We start from the raw sequence: 17,734 nt of genomic DNA on the forward strand, positions 1-17,734 counted from the left end.
TGCCAACCTTTTCAATGTTCTTAGCATCACCCAAACTTTACATATACAGAAATCAAGGAAACATAAGACTTAATGACTTGTTATGCACACAGCAAAGATTTTTGTTGTTTTATTCTAGTCAATAGAAACGTCATGTAAGAACCTACAAACCAGGGAGCAGCCCCTCACCGGACAAGGGATGTGCTACTGCCTTCATCTTGGACTTCTCAGCTTGCTAAATAGTGAGAAGAATTAAATGGTTAGTGTTTAACCCTCCCAGTCTATGGTTCTTGACTGGAAGAGCCTGCATACTCCTAAGTGGGACAGTTCTTTGCAAACGTAAAGACTTATTCACATGGTAAAATACAAGTTGGATGGAATGACTAAATCCAGAGCAACAATTACAGATATTTCGTTATTCTCAGAATCTGTATCTTTAAATCCAGTTACCTCATCAAGGCATTAGGTTTGATTTTGTACCAGGAATCACAAATCCCATGGGATTCTGAGTCAAAAAAATATGAAAGAGCAAGATGAAAAGTGGGCCAAGACATATATGGAAATCATTATGTTGTTTAGCTTTTCCTCCATTTTCATCATATGACATTTTATATTCTGTCTTTGGAGAAACTAGTTATGCCAATCCTAGCAAGAAGGAAGCCACTGCCCTTCAAGACACGAGTTTAAATAAGTATTTTAAAATGTAACAAAAAATTCACTGATCTAGTTTTAACAAAGGATTTTATTTATTGATCCCCTAAAAGCAAAATCCAGAAAATAACAACCCACTTTAAGAACAGTACTATGACACATTTTAGATCATCCTCATCTTTCCAAGAGGTGTGGGCTCCCACGCATCTTCACAGCAGTGATTGGTGAAAGGCACATGGCACCTACACTCATGCCTTCAGGTGCAGCTCCCTGCAGCAAAGGAGGCCTTTTCTGTGGGTTTCCCCCTTTCACAGAAATTTATCACAATTTTTTTCAAACATATAAACCTCACCCATCAGGCTTTATAAGAAACAGAATTGAAAAGTTCTCCTCTCCAGCTGTGATTAAAAAACTAAACGTTAAAAAATATCTGAGTTCCTGGACTATATGCTTAGATATTTATAGAGGAACGTGAATTTCCAGTTCTGTTGCTCTCCAAAGTGGGAACAGAAGATTTGATCAACAGTTACAAAAATTGATAGTCATTCTGTGAAAAGAAAGGTAAGTATTCTCAACCATCAATGAATACTACCTTGTTGATCACAAACCCAGCAGACACCAAACAAAATCAGATTGTTGAATACAGAATAATTTTCAAGGAGAGCCAGCCAGCAGCAGAGGGCCGAGATGTGTGAACAGGACAGTGTTGGTGAAGGCACATAGTAAAGAATCCCAAGAAAACTTTAGTGCTACTTCCGTTTAATAAGCCAGTAATATAGCAACCTAAAAACCTTGGCTGTTATCACACCAGGATATTCTTATGGAGCAGCTGCAGGAAAAGGTGATGGCAGCTGGCACCTTCTGGCTCACTGAGCGAGTAGCTACAGCCTCAGCTTCGCAGACCTAAGGCTGGGGAGTGTAGCGGAGGTACTTTTTGCCAGATGGGAGTTCTTTGGTGAAGACTCCTTTAGGGAAAAGTTTTTTGGCTTCTTCTTCAGGGATGGTTGGAAGGACCATCACACTATCTCCATCCTGTTGAAAGACATTCAAGATGGTGAAATTCAATCTTATGTAATGGCAAAAGGTATTCCAAGAATTAACTTTGGAAAAGTAGTACAGATGTTAATAAAAATAATTAAGTATCCTTTTATTCTCTCTTCTCTGAGGAATTTTTTTCACAAATTCGATTTTGATACTTTTCTGAGAACAGCGATTCCCCATCTTAACAAGAGTCCTGTTTTAAGCCCAGGAATGACTGATTACCATAGTTCTAAGTTTAATTCCAAGTCTGTCCGTGGATTGGACCTGGCCCCCTCATTTCTAGCTCTTCTGCTCACAGGTTCACTGGCTCCCTTCAGGTCCTCACTACAGGTAAAGCTCCATCTGCCGCCACTGATCGTCCCTCTCTACTATGCATGACTTGGTTACCCACTTTCTTTATGTTCTTTCCATAGGTCCCCTCCCAAGGCATTCCTTGACAGTCATTCTTTGGCCTATAAAGCCAACACCTGCTTATTATTTCCTGTAGCATCTTCATCACCATTCAATAGACTGTAGATTTACATACTGCAGTGTCCACCCACTGGAATGTAAGTACAAGGGCAGGAACTGCACTGCTAGCTCCCTAGTGCTCACCATCAGGGCTCAGTAAGCTTGTGTGCCACTAAGGGGTACAGAATTTAAATGATTTCCTTGTCAGAAAACCCACCAACCCACCCACCCACTGCAGGTAAGCGTATTTTTAAAAAAATGTAGCAACATAGGGATACTCTTTGGGATATTATTTTTGTCTTATATATTTCAAAAGATTTTAAGTTTATGAACAAATTTTAGAGACTTCTATGTTTAAAAGACCGGAGCTTAGAAAAAATATAATGCATCATAATGTTAACACATCAATAGCTTAATATCTATGACTTAAAAAATAGGCAATCAAGATTTGGCTATAAATATTTTATCAAGGAATGGTTTGTTATTTTAAAAAATCTTGTGTAGGTTGACTATCCCTTAACTCGAAATGCTTAGGAACAGAAGTATTTCAGGACAGGTATGTTTGTATAGACTTTACTAATTTAGTATTCCTCAACCTAAAAACCTGAATTCTCAATGCCATCATACCCTCAAGAAATTTCAAGACTTAAGAGCATTCTGGACTTTAGGATTAGGACTGCTTAACCTATCTAGGGAAAAGCTTGTAATCCCAGCACTTGGGAGGCCGAGACAGGATTGCTATGAGTTCAAAACCAGCCTGAATCACATAGCAAGAGCCTGTCTCAAAAAACTCAAAACCAACCAACCAAAAGGAAAAAGAAATCATTCTGATCAATTTGTCCAACTTCTTTACCAGTCAGGAAGCAATGTGAAAGTTCTGTTTTGTGTGCTGTGACCTCTTAGCAGATCTCAAACTTAGTCTTAAGGAAAAATCCTCCCCACTTGAATGCCATAAGCTTAGTTCCAGGAGGCAACCATTTAGACACGGGTCCTTTAGGCCCTCCAGACAAGCTGAGTATCTGCTCTTTTAATATCTTTACCTTCCAATCCACAGGGGTGGCAACCCGTTTTTCTGCTGTCAGCTGGAGAGAGATAACTACTCTGAGAATCTCATCAAAGTTTCTGCCTGTGGTAGCAGGATAGAGGATGGACAGCTTCAGTTTCTTGTCAGGACCAAAAATGAATACCTGCAAAGCACAGAGAGGCATAAACAGAAAGAGCTCCTTCCAGTACTTTTGAAATTAAAGCTACTCAGAGAAAGTTCTGTAGTCATTAAAAACACGCAAGGCTATAAAAATAAAAACAGAAACAAAACAATCACCTAACAAGGACATAACAAACTGCTCACTGGGGTGACCACAGTGTAATTTTCTTTTCTGTTACTTTCAAAACTTAAAAGAAAATTCTATTTGGTCCTGGCTGCCCCAGTAAGAAAAAAAGGCTATACAACCTTCACCCAAGAAAGGCCCTGTGAAGGGGTTATGTCAACCGGGGATGATTATCATAAAAAATAACATTATCTGGAATTGATGCTGGGCCTCAAATAGCTGTACATTATGCAGATGCGTTTATTTTTTACTGGATAGAAGACAGGAAAAAATAAGAATGAAAAAGTGAGTTGACATATGAAGAAGAATATAGCTCACCACTTTAAAGACAGATCTCTCGGGACAGCTATAGAAAAGGTTTATTCTACACAGCGCTTTAGAATAAATGACTTGATCTACAATTTCTGAGAGCAATGAATTAAAGAATTTAGCAGACTATTCCTATCACTTTGCATTAGAATTACACACAATCGATAATATCATTATCAGTACAGTTATTTAGTAACTGTAGATATCCAGATTTCCTCCTATCAGGCCAAATAGTCCCACCGAGCCTGACTGGCCCTGCTGACTACAAAGTGGATGAAGACTCACCACGCGAGCTGTCACAGGCATGCCCTTTTCGTCCTTTTCTGCTGGGTCCAGCATGCCCAAAAGGATGGCAAGGTCCCGATTCTTATCGTCAATAATAGGAAAAGGTAACTTTTCTGTGGGCTCATCACCATTGTAAGCATTGATATCCTGGAAAGGCAAGAGAAAGGAAAATTCCAAACCTGACACATTCTCTGAATTTCATCAGTTAATAGTGATCACTTTGAAAGAAAGAAAATCATCATCATAGTGATTTCTCTAAGCAATTTTAGTAAGAAAATGAATGAAGCTGGGTGTGTGGTCCGTGCTTGTAATCCCAGCACTTGGGAGGCCGAGACAGGATTGCTATGAGTTCAAAACCAGCCTGAATCACATAGCAAGAGCCTGTCTCAAAAAACCCAAAACCAACCAACCAAAAAAACCCCAAAAAAACAAACAAACAAAACCCCCCAAAACTTCTCCTAATTATTTAATGGTAGGAATAACAGCAAAGTACTCACAGATCAAAATCTATTTACACCCAATTTTCTTAAATTTAATGTATTTGCTTTGAGGAAGCCTCAACAGGCTCTTTAAAAAGTCCATTAATATAGTTACTATGATTCCAATAGCAGGTAACTGGATACTCAGATCCTATTAAAAACATCAGAGCTGGGGATACAGCTTATTGCATAGCACCTGCTTGGCAAGTGTGAGGTTCTGAGTTCAATTTTCAGTACCAAAAAAAAAAAAAAAAAATCGGAAATAATAGGTTCCAGATATCTAGAAATAATGCTACATGGAAAGCACAGTCTGCAGATTAGGCCCACGCCTCAAAAGTACCCTGATTTAGGACGCCAGGCTACAGATCCTGAGAAATGAAGGTTGGGGGTTTGTGTGTGTCACAAAACTTAACACTGTAAGGGAGCTTTGAATGTATATGCTAAGGACAAATGAAAAATACCTAGGTGAAAAGCATTTCAAGTCAGAACAAAAGCAAATGACGTACTTCTCTTCTCCCTTAATTAAAAGCATTATTTAACTTTTCTCTTGTAATCCTCCTGCCTCAGCACCCCCGCGTGCTGGGATTACAGGTGTGCACTCCCATGTCTGGCAGGTCTACTTTCACTATTTGATCAAGTGTTGACAGGACACTTACAGTAAGCATATGTGGAATACAGATATGTAGACATGGCTCTCACATCAAAGGAACTTCCTATTTGCTAAGTAATTCCTACATGAAGTAGTATAGCAGACAAAAGACAATAATGCTTCAGTAGTGCTACAAATGTGGAGATACACCCACATCTCCACTGACGGAACTGCTGAGCTGGGAAAGGTTTCAGGAAAGACGCACGCAAAGTTCTTCTGGGCTCTTGAAGGATAGGTAAGATTTTTCACTGAGCAATGGAAGGACTCTGTGGGGGGAATAACACCAATGAAACATGTAGGCGGGATCATGCATAAACTATTATACAGGAGTGAGGAACTTAAGTGTGGTAGTTTGAAGAAACAATGAGGAGTTAGATCTAGATTTAAGAAAAGGTCTATTTATTATTCATATGGAACCCTAAGAGTAATAGAGGGAGTTAATGGCATAGTAGACACAAAACCTTTTTGCATTTCTCAACAGAGATGAAGTAAAAAGTGACATTAATGAACTCTGAATGGATTAAGAGCTTTTAACATTCATTAATTTTTTCATTCGAACTTTACTAGTCACTGAGCCAGCTGCCTACCAAGTTACCACAAGAAAGTAATAACCACTATGATTTCATGATAGAGGCCCCTGGAAGTTTCCTACAGAACTAGAAGGTAGGTCAAACCACAAAGATATACCCAGGGAGCAGGTTTTCCAAACACAAGCCTGGGTATACTTCATAGGCAGAGTCAAGCAGTTTGTGGATGAATCCAAGGAGTTAAGAATGTCTTCTGGACTTTTTCCTTGAGCAACTACTAAAAACAAACAAACAACAACCCTAGTCACCATTAGCTGAGATGAATAAGATGCTGGATGAAGACTGGGGCCCAGATTGAGACAAACTGTTTGAGAAGACTGGGCACACAGGACAGAGGCTGCACAAACCGTGGTTTTACCAACTTGGAGACCAGCAGGATCTGGCCCAGAGATGGAAATCAAGAATCACAGCATACAGATATTATTTAAAGATATGAGGGGATGAGCTTACCAAGAGATGGAAAAGTGATGCAAGAACTAGTTCAAGGCAATTTCAGCATAAATTAGGAGTTGAGAGACAATAAAAACCAGTTAAGGTGTGAGCATCAACAGCAAGGATGTGATATCCAGGAAGCCAGAGGTGGAATTTCAGGACACCGAGTTATCAGTGGGGCCAAATGCTGCAGGTGGGGCAAGGAAAACAGTACTTGAGACCTGACTACTGCACTTGTCAACAGAGATTGCCATGAAGTCCCAGTCAGATTTTCAAATAACTAGTGACTTATAAACCTGAAGTTTTCTTGTACTTTTATCTAAAATAATCAAGCTACTCTAGAATTCCTATATACCTCAGGCTCAAAGCATATACCCCGGAAAAGCAATACTTTTGATGATACAGAGAAAACAAACAAACAAACAAACAAACAAAAAACTAGCAACACATAATTTCTGTGACTTCTAGTCACCAAGTAGCTGGGGTTTTCATCTCTTCAATCAATCAATCAGTCAGTCAATCAATCAATCAATCAATCAGTTCTTTAATGGACACCAGCCTTCTTCATTCAACTCAATGTGGACTCTTTAGCTAGAGATAGTATCAGATACCACTTGGCCTCACAAGTCCGCCTCCCCATTAATGCCAACTGCAAGCTCCAGGTTGCTTTCTTTGTGCTTCTGACAGGCTATAAACTCAAGTGCCATGACGCACTGCTTGGTGTTGCTTATTTGCTAGGGTAGCTCACAGAACTCAAGTTAAGACTCTTGTCAGTTTTTTTTTTGGTGGAGCTGATAACACAAGGCAAGAACTCTACCACTGAGCCATATCCCTTGCCTAAGGAAAGACTTTTGTTAAAAAGGCATAGACAAAAGATGCAATCGAGGGAGGTTTGGAGCTCCCATCCTTCTCTAGGCATACCACCCTCCAGGAATGTGTTTAGTTACACAGAAGCACCTGCAAGTTTCTGGGTTCTTATGCAAGCTTCATTACAAAGGGATGAATGGTTAATTCATTGGCCTCTGGTGATCAGTTCAACCTTAAATCCATCCCCCTTTTTGTTTAATCCCCAGAGCAGGGGTATGATGCTGAAAGTCCCAACCTTTTAATCTTGCCTCACTCTGTTCAAAGACCAGACTGAAGGCCTCTGAGGCTACCCAAAGCATTCCAACTGCTGGTCCACTCATTAGCATACAAAAGAACACTGCTTACTTGGAAGATATCAAAGATTTCAGGAGTTGTATGGGAGGAAAGAGGAAAGGAGAAACAAAAAAATCTACTTCACATATCACTGAAGTCTACCTTGCTCCAGGCAAGATGGTCTTCAACACTGTCTATTGAAAGGGCAATCAACTTAACATTCCTCTTGGCAAACTCTGGTGTCAGCTTTGCTGCTCTGCCAAGCTCTGTGGTGCACACAGGCGTAAAGTCTCGTGGGTGGGAGAAGAGGATGCCCCATCTGAAACAAGGAAAAGAAGGTCACCACAGAATGCAGTTACCAGTTACCCATACTGTTCACAACCAAAAGCCACATCTGCATTTAAAACAGGCTTTTGTTTTTAAATAAATACTTCTGAACTTACCAACTTTTCAGTTGAGAAGTGCATTTTTAAACTCTCTCTAGAAAAGCCTATTTGGATAGCTCCATTCAATTAAGACACAAAATTCCAGGTAAGTATTTAAAAAGACTAATTTTAGGGTGTTGCCTCCTTTAATAACTATGGAACCATTCTGACTCCTTTTCAGCTAATAAAATCTGCTACCCAAGCTGAGTAGCCTGAAATAACTTTTTATTTCCTCTTCTGCGTTTCCAACCCATTTTTTTCTAGCACAGATCGTAATGTTCAGCTCCCAATATGCCCTGAATCCAAGCAGCTGCCTGAATTTAAGAATAAACAGATTATGTAACCCAAAACAAAAAGGTTTCCAGCTCAACTAAGTAACATTAAGGCTAGCACTTGGCTTCTCTGAATTGAGGGAATATAAAATATTTTTAAGTAGCCTTCCAAAAAAGACAACCAATGGGACAAAACAACAACACTTTTACAGTTTTATCTTTCTCTTCACCTGCAGTTTCTTTTTCTTCTGTTTTAAATCAAGCAGGTGGAAAAACTAAAATGTTACAGTGGAGACTTCTACAGCTACTGCAATTCTTAGGTTAATACTTAGAACTCCCAAGGATTTAGTCAAGGAAAAGATCTTACAAAAAAGATGAAAGGTCCTGGGGTGAAGAAACAAATCAGGGTGTGTGGCATGTCTGTATTTAATAAAGAGCAATAAAAGGGATATATTTTGAAATAAGTAATCTAGCTCTGAGCAAACTTTTGAACTTTAATTTTTTTTAGAAATGACCTATTTAAGGACTACAACTGACTTAAAGTTCCCAGGATGGGTGGGTTGGGGTGGAACTGGCCATTTTTGCATTGACAAAGGGGTGTGAATTAGACTTTCCATTGTGAGTCAGTCCAGAATGTTTTGCTGAGTCATGCTGAGGAACTGGTTTTAAACGATTTCAATCCGGCCCTCAGTGCTAGGGATTTAGCTCAGCGGCATAAGCGCCTGCCTTGTGTGAGGTCGTGAGTTCGACCCACCCCCCACCATGAAAAAGACAAAAAAAAAAAAACCTGTCCTCTTTCAGAAGCCAAACTCACAGGGCTAGAGCTAGAAAAAGAATAAATTCCAATAATATTTTACCTTGGCCTACCTTCCCCTCTGTTTCCAGACTGCTGCTCGGAAGTGTAATTACATTATCCCATTTCTTTCCTCATTTTCAAAAGACAAAAGATTTCCTCCTTTTAAAGAGAATGGTCTCCATTTACTGAGTCCAGGAAGCCCGGTAAAGCTCTTTCTGAAGATGTACTATGAAGCTGCTATCACATACAGAACTAGTGATAAGCCTCCATACACTCATGAAATGCAGACCAAAGTTGTTTCCAATTGTCATAGGTAGGATAGATTAACTCTAAAGTTTTATGTTACAGTATTCTGAAGAAATCCTAGATCAGAAATTGACAGTCTACCCTGAAATCATAGGTAGAATGGAGTTTGAGAAGATGCCACTTTTAATCAAAGCTGGCTAGATCTAGCAGTCAACAAAGAAAGAACCAAAAGGTATGGTTAGCTTAAATAATGACAGCATTTAAAACTGTTGCTAAAGTAAATATGCTTTAATATATATATTTCTTGCTTTAAGTTAATATTGAACTCTAATTCATACAAAAACTAAGAGCTCTGTTAAGATTTTGTTGCCTGGGAGTGACGGTTGTAGACAGAAATGGCTAGGATCACACTGCGAAAATCCTATGGAGTTTTGGAGAAAAGCTAGTATCTATATTCTGAATTGAGACCAGCTATAATTTATATTCCTGAAGCCTTCTGCTTCCAAAGTCTGAGAGTCCCACTCATCACCCTTCTTCTAGCCTACCCCTTTTGCAAAGCTTAATTTTCCCTTAATCAGTAGTTGGAAAACAGACTTAAAAGGATTGAGTAGGCCTGAGTGTAAGACTCCCAGATCTTCTATTCTGCCCTGTCCAATCACTGATTAATTTCATAGGCTTGTGGCTCAGTCTCTATGAATATATGTCTAGATCCTGGATACATAAAGGACACACACCTAGGAGTAATTTTCTAGCCTGGGGCCTAGGACTCTAGAATCATAATGTAATTAGATTATGTCTGGTATGCTTTTGATTAAAACTAAGCAATTTATAGTTTGCTGATTCAGGAGCTGTACATCAAGGGTGACATCTATTCACTTCTAGTTATTGTGATATCACCATGGGTCACCAATCTGGCTATCAAGCCCAAGCCCCAGTGCTGGAGACTGCACAGGAGGGGGAGGGGTCAGCTGGCAAACAAAAGGGTCTCAAAGTGGGGAGGTACACGTTCTCCCTGCGTCCAGACCGGCCTACACAGGCAAGGTAAGTCACAGTAGTTCAACACCTCTACTCAAACTGTTGCAAGTTCTGGAATGAAGGACACACTACACACAATGTTCTTGGTTCCGCATGAAAGTGGTTACATCAAATCCTATCTTGGTCATTGGAGGAGGATCTGTACAAAAGGTCTTTCAGCCACTTACTTGGCCGCTGGTGGTTTAAAATATTACATTTTGTGTTCAGAAGTCTGCAAATACCGTGACAGACAGAAACCTCAGATACCACAGTGGGGGGTTCCCTCAGATACCACTGCGGGGGGCTTTCCTAACTTGCCGGGTTCCAACTTTGGCCTGAGGTACCCGGCTTCTCCAGGGGGACTGTGCGACCCTGGGCACGAGTTCCGGAAGTGACCGCCAATCACACCATGCCCTTGCCCACCCCTTCACCAGGCCTCGGCCGGACCTCACAGCTTGGACAGCGGACCAAACCAAGGTAAATGAACAGCAAACCTTTCCCCCTGCATGCCCCTCTTCCCCAAGCCAGCCCAGGCAGAAGGGCAGGCGACCCAGCGGCGGTGCAGAGGGGCAGGCGGGCGCGCGGGAGCAGGAGCGGGAGCGGGCAGAGGCGACACGCAGGGACGGAAAGGAGAACTGGGGAAGGCACCGCCGAGTCCTGAGCAGGGAGACCAGGGCGGGACTGCGTGGGGGGGGCACTTACGAGTCTCCCAGAAAGTCGTGGAAACGGATGCGGCCGATGGTGGTGTTGGCCTCGAAGTTGGGAGCTTCGTCGCCGAGAAGGAGCCCTCCAGGCATGGCGGCAGCGGGAACGAGCGAGGACGCGGAGGAGTCGCAGCCGCAGCGGCAACTAAACCCGCCGGCCTGCGCGACTTGGGCACCGCGCGAGGCGGAGGGCGGCCCCGGGGGGCGGGGCCTGGCAGGACGCCCTCGGGCGGTGGGGCTGGGGTGGGCGGGGCCAGGGGTGGGCGGGGCCTCGGGAGGCGGGCGGGCCCAGGGGTGGGCGGGGCCTCGGGAGGCGGGCGGGGCCTCGGGAGGCGGGCGGGGCTCCAGGTGGCCGTGGAGCTCTGTTCCGTAGGTCGCTGGGACTCGCTCCTATGGGGCACTGAGGTCCGTTTTTCAACACGTTTCGTAGGGCTCAATGGTTTCGCCCCCTGGAGGCCTGGGGGACTGTGACGGTCAAACCCTGTGCTTTGGGACGGTGGGATTTTGGGACAAGAGGAAATGGCGCATGAGGGAGTCTCGAGGCGGACAATTGCGGGGCCGACAGCCTCACCACATGGTCCTGCAGCCCGGGGTGACGCCCGGTCCCGCGCAGACCTTGCACTACGCTCATCGGCGGCCGAGGCCGACCGAGGGGTCGGTGTCTCCTCCACTTGCACCCTCTTTTAGTGTGAGCGGCTGTGGGGTGCGCGCTGCCCCAGCCATCCTAGCCTGATGAGTGTTGTCTGTCAGGATGTGGCAAAATCCTGACGTGTAGAGGACCTTATGTCACAGGAAGTGGCTTTCTTATTGCAGCAGAAATTCCTGTACCAATGTTAGAACCTGGGTAACTTCTTTAGCCATGCTCCACTACAGATTAGTCAATGCAATCATCCTGAAATCTGAACGTAAAATTTAAAACAGAATTTCTTGAGACTCTCCTCAAGAGGCCAGATGTTTAAATCCACTAATTTCCTTTCTGTGTACCAAGCATGAGGTAGATGACATTCTTGTTCTAGCATTTTCTACTGATAAGTGACAGATGATAATCTGGACATAGTTAAACATATATTAGAAAGCCATAAATCCTATCCAAGTTGTGTCCTAGAGAGGAGGGGCTGCTTTGGATTGTGTGATCTGGCCTGGGAAAGCCTCCAGGTTAACAGAGGCAAACTACTTAGTACCTAGTATCTACTCTCAAAGTGGTAACTTATTTTGATGATGATAGTGGTTCATGCAATAACTCTTTACTGTGTCTACTGTGCGTTAGGCCCTGTGCCATGCAATTGTGGTACAGTACACTTATGATACAGTGTATGATATGTGCTGAGGAGGAGGTGCAATGGTGGCAGTTTAGAGAGGCTCCCAGGAAGGGGAGCTCCGGTAAGGAAGGTGCACGGTGATGTTGAGAGTAACAACTCTAATAGTTTGATTTGAGCTGTCATCAGTGTGATGTGTTCTATGTGTATGTGTGTGTTTGTACAATTGTACATACTTAACTGCTTCTCCACGGAATGAGATTTGGTGGTAAGATAATTGATATAAGTTTTGGAAAACTCTTTGAAACTAACATAATTTAATCCCCTAATCCGACTTCAAACTGTAGTTTTTGAAAGCACTGAAATTCCTTTCTAAAGGAAGAAAGGACAGTTTGATTTTAAGGGACTATTAACCACACATGGTATAGATGGGTTCGAAAAGAGAATACAAGATACATATGGAAACAGATTTTTGGATTCTAGCAAAGGCAAATTGTACAACTGTCTGTTGTAAAACGAGTAAATATGACTGCCTATGCATATAGGCCAACTCTTGCATTCTGGGGACTTGTTTGCTTAAGCTTTTGCAACATTTAATTCTCTTAGTGACTAACATGTTAGAAACATTTTTTCCACAAAAAACCTGCATCTCTGTTTCTGTCTCTATCTCTGTCTGTCTATGTCTCTGTCTCTGTTTCTGTTTCTATGTGTCTCTGTCATCTACCTGCCTGTCTGTCTGTCTCACTATATAGTAATAGGCTGACCTTGAGCTTGCTGTGTAGCTCAGGCTGGCCTCAGACTCACAGCAATCCTCCTGCCTCAGCCTCCCGAGTACTGGAATTATAGGCATGCACCACCGTGCCCTAGATTTCTGTCTCTTGAAAAGTCAGAAGATCTAGCAACCAGGCCCACAGTACACTTAGTAGGAGACATATGAAACCCCAAATTAATATTAGGATAACGGGGTTATGTTTTTAGAGCATCTTACATACTTTCTTACTAGATGATTTGATTGTCTCCCCGCCCCCCGCCCCACCAGGCGCACACAGTGTAGTTCTGTGAAACTGTCCACGGACGCTGAGGCAGGCTGCTGACCTGCTGAGTGAGTGGGCCTGTGTCTCCTCTGCTCTTTTTTCTCATGTTTAATGTCACATTTTCCTATTCTATCTATAATAGGACTTCAACACTGCAGGCATTAATCAAAGCAGGAAATGAACGAGTAAAAGTGAAAGACAGCAGAATGATAACTCTCAGACAGGCTTTGGGGTTGTGAATTCTGACATTTCTTTTCCCAAATAAATTGCACTGGGAGTTTACTGCTTATTTATTTCGCCATGATGTTTTTCTAGGAAAAAGGTTTGCTCATAACAGTTTCAAAGATTCAACTTAAAAGTATGATATAATACTTGCATAACTAAAGACCAAAAGCCAAATTGCAATTGCTTGAAAGACGGTGAGCTAAGTGAGCCAGTTCTCTTACCTGCTCTTAGGTAACCCAAAGAGGCCCATGCTACTGAGGAGAGGATTTATAATTTTTGCACAGTGGACAGTGTATTTAAAGTTGTGAAGTTTCACATCTCTGTATCTGCAGAGACTGTCACAGAGGAAAGAGAGGAAGGGGAAAGAGGAAGAGAAAAGAGAGAAAGCAGACAGCAAAGAAGTTACAAGAGCTGGGGAATGTGGGAAGAGCAGGGGGAGAAGAGAAGGTGTGTTGGAGCGGAGCCCTGCCGAAGGCTTGCCTCGCCGAGGCCCCTTTCTAAGGACAGAGGTCCACATGGCCCTGGTATCCCTGGCATCAGTGATCACACAGGACTGCATGTCTGACTCAAAGACAATCAGTGTGCAAAGCGCCTAACGCACTAGCAGGGGCTCTGGCACAGGTGCTTGCTATTTGGATCTGATCTTGGTGACTGGACTTTAAGAGAGTAGATTCAGTCAGCAGCTCATAGTCAGGTTGGAAGTTGAAAGGTGGTCACACAAGAGAATAAGCACAAGTCCTAAGACAGCAAGGAGAACAGAGTGAGGAGTGCACACCTGTAATTTTAGCCTTCTGGGAAGCTGAGGTGGGAGGATCTCAGATGTGAGCCCAGCCCAGGCAATTTTGCAACTTAGTGGAAGTCTGTCTCAAAATAAAATATAAAAATAAGGGACTGGAACATGTAGCTTAGCGCAAAGGCCCTGGGTTCAATCCTTAGTGCCAGAAGCAAAACAAAATAAAAAACCAGTAACACAAAACAAAACAGAAAAACCTCAAGTGCACTTTTTTTTTCAAAAAAGAGAAAAATCTATCTTAGTATTTGTAATGAATACTAAGGACCCTGAATATCTAAAATGATCTTGAAAAAGGAGAATAATGTTTGTGGCTTCATGCTTTCTGATTTAAAAACATTACAAAGCTATAAATAATGTATTATCAGAAAGACTGATCTGTAGACCATGGAAGAGACATCCCATAAGTAGAGCATCACATACGGGGTCAGATGATCTTTGATAAGGGTGCTAAGATCACAGAATGGAAAAAAGACAGTGCTTTCAACAATGCTGCTGTGACAACTGGTCACCAACATGCAAGTGAAGTTAGACCCTTCCTTATATGTAAAAATCAACTCGCAATAGATTAAAGAACTAAATGTAAAAAAATGGAAAGTATGAAAATTCCTCAGAGAAAGTGTAGAGGAAAAGCTTTATGACATAGGATTTGGTAATGATTTCTTGGATATGACTCACAATGCATAGATAAGACCAAAAGTAGACAAATGAGACAATATCAGATTTCACAGCTTCTAGGTCTCAAGGACACAGTCAACACAGTGAAATTAGAATGAGAGAAATACTTGTAAATTATGTATCTGACAAGAGATTAATATCCAAAAAAAAACAACTGCAGTTTAACAACAAGGCTGCACATAGTCCATTTAAAACATGGACTTTCTCTGCTGATGGAAGAAGCACACAAAAAGTGCTCAGCATTGGTGATCTCCAGGGAAGTGTGAATTAAAGCCCCAGTATGATATCACCTCACATTATTTAGAATGGCTACTGTCAAAATGACAAGTGCTGGTGAAGTTGTGGAGAAATCAAAACCCTGTGCATTGCTGGGACTATAAAATGTCACTGCCACTCTAGTTCATCAAGCAATTAAAATGTGAATTACTATATGATCCAGCAATTCCATTTCTGAATATAGACTCATAAAATCTGGGTGCAGGGTCTGGAAGAGATATTTGCATGAGATATGATGATCATTGCCACATTATTCACAGTTGCTAAGGAGTGGCAGCAAACCTACTGTCGCCCAGTGGATGAATGGGTTAGCAAACTATAATGGATACACAGGATGAAACATGATTCAGCACAAAAGAAGGAAATTCTGACATGCTACAGTACAGATGAACTTTGAGTGTGTTATGCTAAGTTTTAAAATTTTCAAATTATTTTAAAAATTAAAATGATAAAATAGTACAATAGTTTTTTTGGGATTTGTAAGTACAAATTTTAGTTTGAATGTGAAATATTTTATTATATATGTTTCTCTTTAATGCTTATTCTTACTTAGGAGTTGTTAGTTATAGCTTTATGTTTTTACTTTTTTTGTGTGTTTTTTGAGACAGGTTCTCACTCTGCAGTTCAGGCTGGCCTTAAACTTACTATGTAGCCCAGGCTGGTCTTGAACTTATAGAGATTCTCCTGCCTCAGCCTCCTAAGTACATGTACCATCATGCCTGGCTTAGTTATAGCTTTACAACTAAAGAAAAAAAATATAATATTGCTAAACAAAGTAAAATGTTAAAAATATTAGGTATATATAAAAAGTATTGACTAACTGGTTGGTGTCTTTTTCTTTCTTAAACTGTAAGATTCATTTTATTTTTTATTTAAACGTTTAAAAACTGGCTGGTTATGTATAGACAATGTTCAATAAAAAGAATTTCGGGTTTTTGCTCCCTGGCTGTTATTATTATCTTATTTTGTGGTAACTGTTGAAAATTATGTTATATAGAAGAGGTGGGAGGAGAGAGAGGCAGGTAACAGGGTACTGTGGGCACAGATGTATCTTCTTTAGCTCTCACATCTAACCAACTTCCAAGTTGTCAGGCTATCCAAGGGTGGTCTTCCACCTTACGTAACAGCCCAGTTGAGCACATTCAATGCTGGTCATAATCTGTTTTAACCAGTCATTCAGTACAGGCTGAGCATCCATCTGATACCTGTCATTAGGATAAGAGGTGAATGTTACATTCTCAATGATTATATTGAAAAACTCCTAAAAGTCCCAATAATTTCTACTCACAAAGTAGGTAGTACATATGCAATGTGATTAGAAAATAGGGTTAATGTTTAAATCATGTATATTTTGGTCACATCTTGTATATGATCAGAAATTGGGTGTATATTTGTTAAAAGATTATACTAGATTATTCATGAGTAATATTCATAATTAAAATTAAAAGCACCCATTCACATTTACAAGGAAATGTGGTATAGCTGCACTATGAGCTATTAAACAGCAAGTAGGATGAAGCCTCTGCAGCTACATACAACAGTGTGGACACATTTTGTAAACAGTGTTAGGTCAGAAAAGTGAAATGGAGAGAGCACGCGCTCTTTGATCTCTTGTACATGAAGTGCAGAGCGGGCAGCATCAGTCAGCACTGTGAGAAGTCACTGTGGGAGTCTGGTTGGTGCTGGGTAGAGTGAACGGGATGAAAAGGCAGGTGAGGGGCAGAGTCCTGGACTTCAGTGCTTCGCAGTCCCCTGTGGCTAGTGGCTGCCATACGGGAAAGCTCAGTTTTAATAACTTTTTCATATTTATCTCCATTCATCTCTTTCTCCTCTTCTACACATTGAAACTCATCTCTTTAAATCCAGTGCAAGCAGTTCATCCCTTTCAGTGCATTTGACAGCTGACCTAATTCATTCATTTATTGTTTTTCTTTTTAAATTTCATTTTATTTTTTTGGTACCAGGGATCAAACTCACAACCTTCACACTTGCCAGGCAGGCACTTATACCACTGAGCTAAATCCCTGCCCCTTTTATTTTTTTCTTTTTGAGACAGGATCTTTCTATGCAGTTCAAGTTGGCCTTGGGTTCACTTTGTAGTCCAGGCTGGTCTCAAACTTGCAAATATTCTCCTGCCTCAGCCTCCTAAGTGCTGGGATTACAGGAAAACCATGACTGGTTTTTAAAAATTTATTTTCAAAAGAATGAAACCAAACACATAAAGCAGAATAAATCCAATCAAAGAAAAAAAAAAAAAACAGTGAAGAGCTGGGGATATAGCTCAGTGGCATATGTGCTTGCCTGGCAAGTGCAGTCCTGAGTTTGATTCTTGGTACCAAAACAAAACAAAACAACTCCAAAACAAGAAACATGATACAATGAAAATGAAAATGAAATGAAAATGAAAATGATACAATGATACAATGAAAATGATACAAGATTTCAAAACAGGATAATAAGAAATCAATGTGGTTACCATAATGCCTCTTGTTAGTTTCAAAATTGCTGCCGATACCATCAGACTTAATAAAATCAAACAGAACAGAACAGAATAAAACCAATTAAAGCAGAACATTGAAGAAAACAAAACAATAAAACAGAACAAAACAAAACAGTGAGAACAATACTGGTTTTCAAAAACAAGACAGAAATCCTCCATGCTAGATTGCATATTGTTATCCTCTGTAG

General features: G+C 41.2%; 1 protein-coding gene and 1 long non-coding RNA gene across 3 annotated transcripts in view; one reads left to right on the forward strand and one right to left on the reverse strand.

Annotated features, from left to right (window-relative positions):
- Positions 1–703: 703 nt before the first annotated feature.
- Positions 704–10,991, reverse strand: Prdx6 (peroxiredoxin 6). The gene is made up of 5 exons (XM_003474706.5): positions 10,786–10,991; positions 7,493–7,649; positions 4,044–4,190; positions 3,162–3,308; positions 704–1,662 (listed from the first exon to the last, which is right to left on the reverse strand). The coding sequence occupies exons 1-5, from the start codon at positions 10,878–10,880 to the stop codon at positions 1,534–1,536; spliced, it is 675 nt and encodes a 224-aa protein (XP_003474754.1). The 5' UTR covers positions 10,881–10,991; the 3' UTR covers positions 704–1,533.
- LOC106028756 (uncharacterized) overlaps positions 9,999–17,734 on the forward strand; it is a 42,742-nt gene continuing 35,006 nt past the window's right edge. The window contains exons 1-2 of one of the 2 annotated variants that reach the window (XR_010044550.1): positions 9,999–10,110; positions 10,518–10,560. This is a non-coding gene — a long non-coding RNA (uncharacterized LOC106028756). Of the gene's footprint in view, positions 10,111–10,440; positions 10,561–17,734 lie in introns of both variants that reach the window. The other variant, XR_010044551.1, reaches the window with a different exon arrangement.

This window comes from Cavia porcellus, unplaced genomic scaffold, assembly GCF_034190915.1.
Source record: "Cavia porcellus strain 051 isolate PalLab524CR breed Dunkin Hartley unplaced genomic scaffold, mCavPor4.1 scaffold_29, whole genome shotgun sequence".
NCBI lineage: Eukaryota > Metazoa > Chordata > Mammalia > Rodentia > Caviidae > Cavia > Cavia porcellus.

What these genes read in the sequence shown, in the direction of transcription:
- Prdx6 (XM_003474706.5), bottom strand. Translation starts at nt 10,880, where the DNA reads ATGCCTGGAGGGCTCCTTCTCGGCGACGAAGCTCCCAACTTCGAGGCC. An exon ending in CACGACTTTCTGGGAGACTC is followed by an intron (nt 7,650 to 10,785) that starts GTAAGTGCCCCC and finishes TCCTTGTTTCAG; the next exon opens with ATGGGGCATCCTCTTCTCCC. An exon ending in TGCCTGTGACAGCTCGCGTG is followed by an intron (nt 3,309 to 4,043) that starts GTGAGTCTTCAT and finishes TGTGCTTTGCAG; the next exon opens with GTATTCATTTTTGGTCCTGA.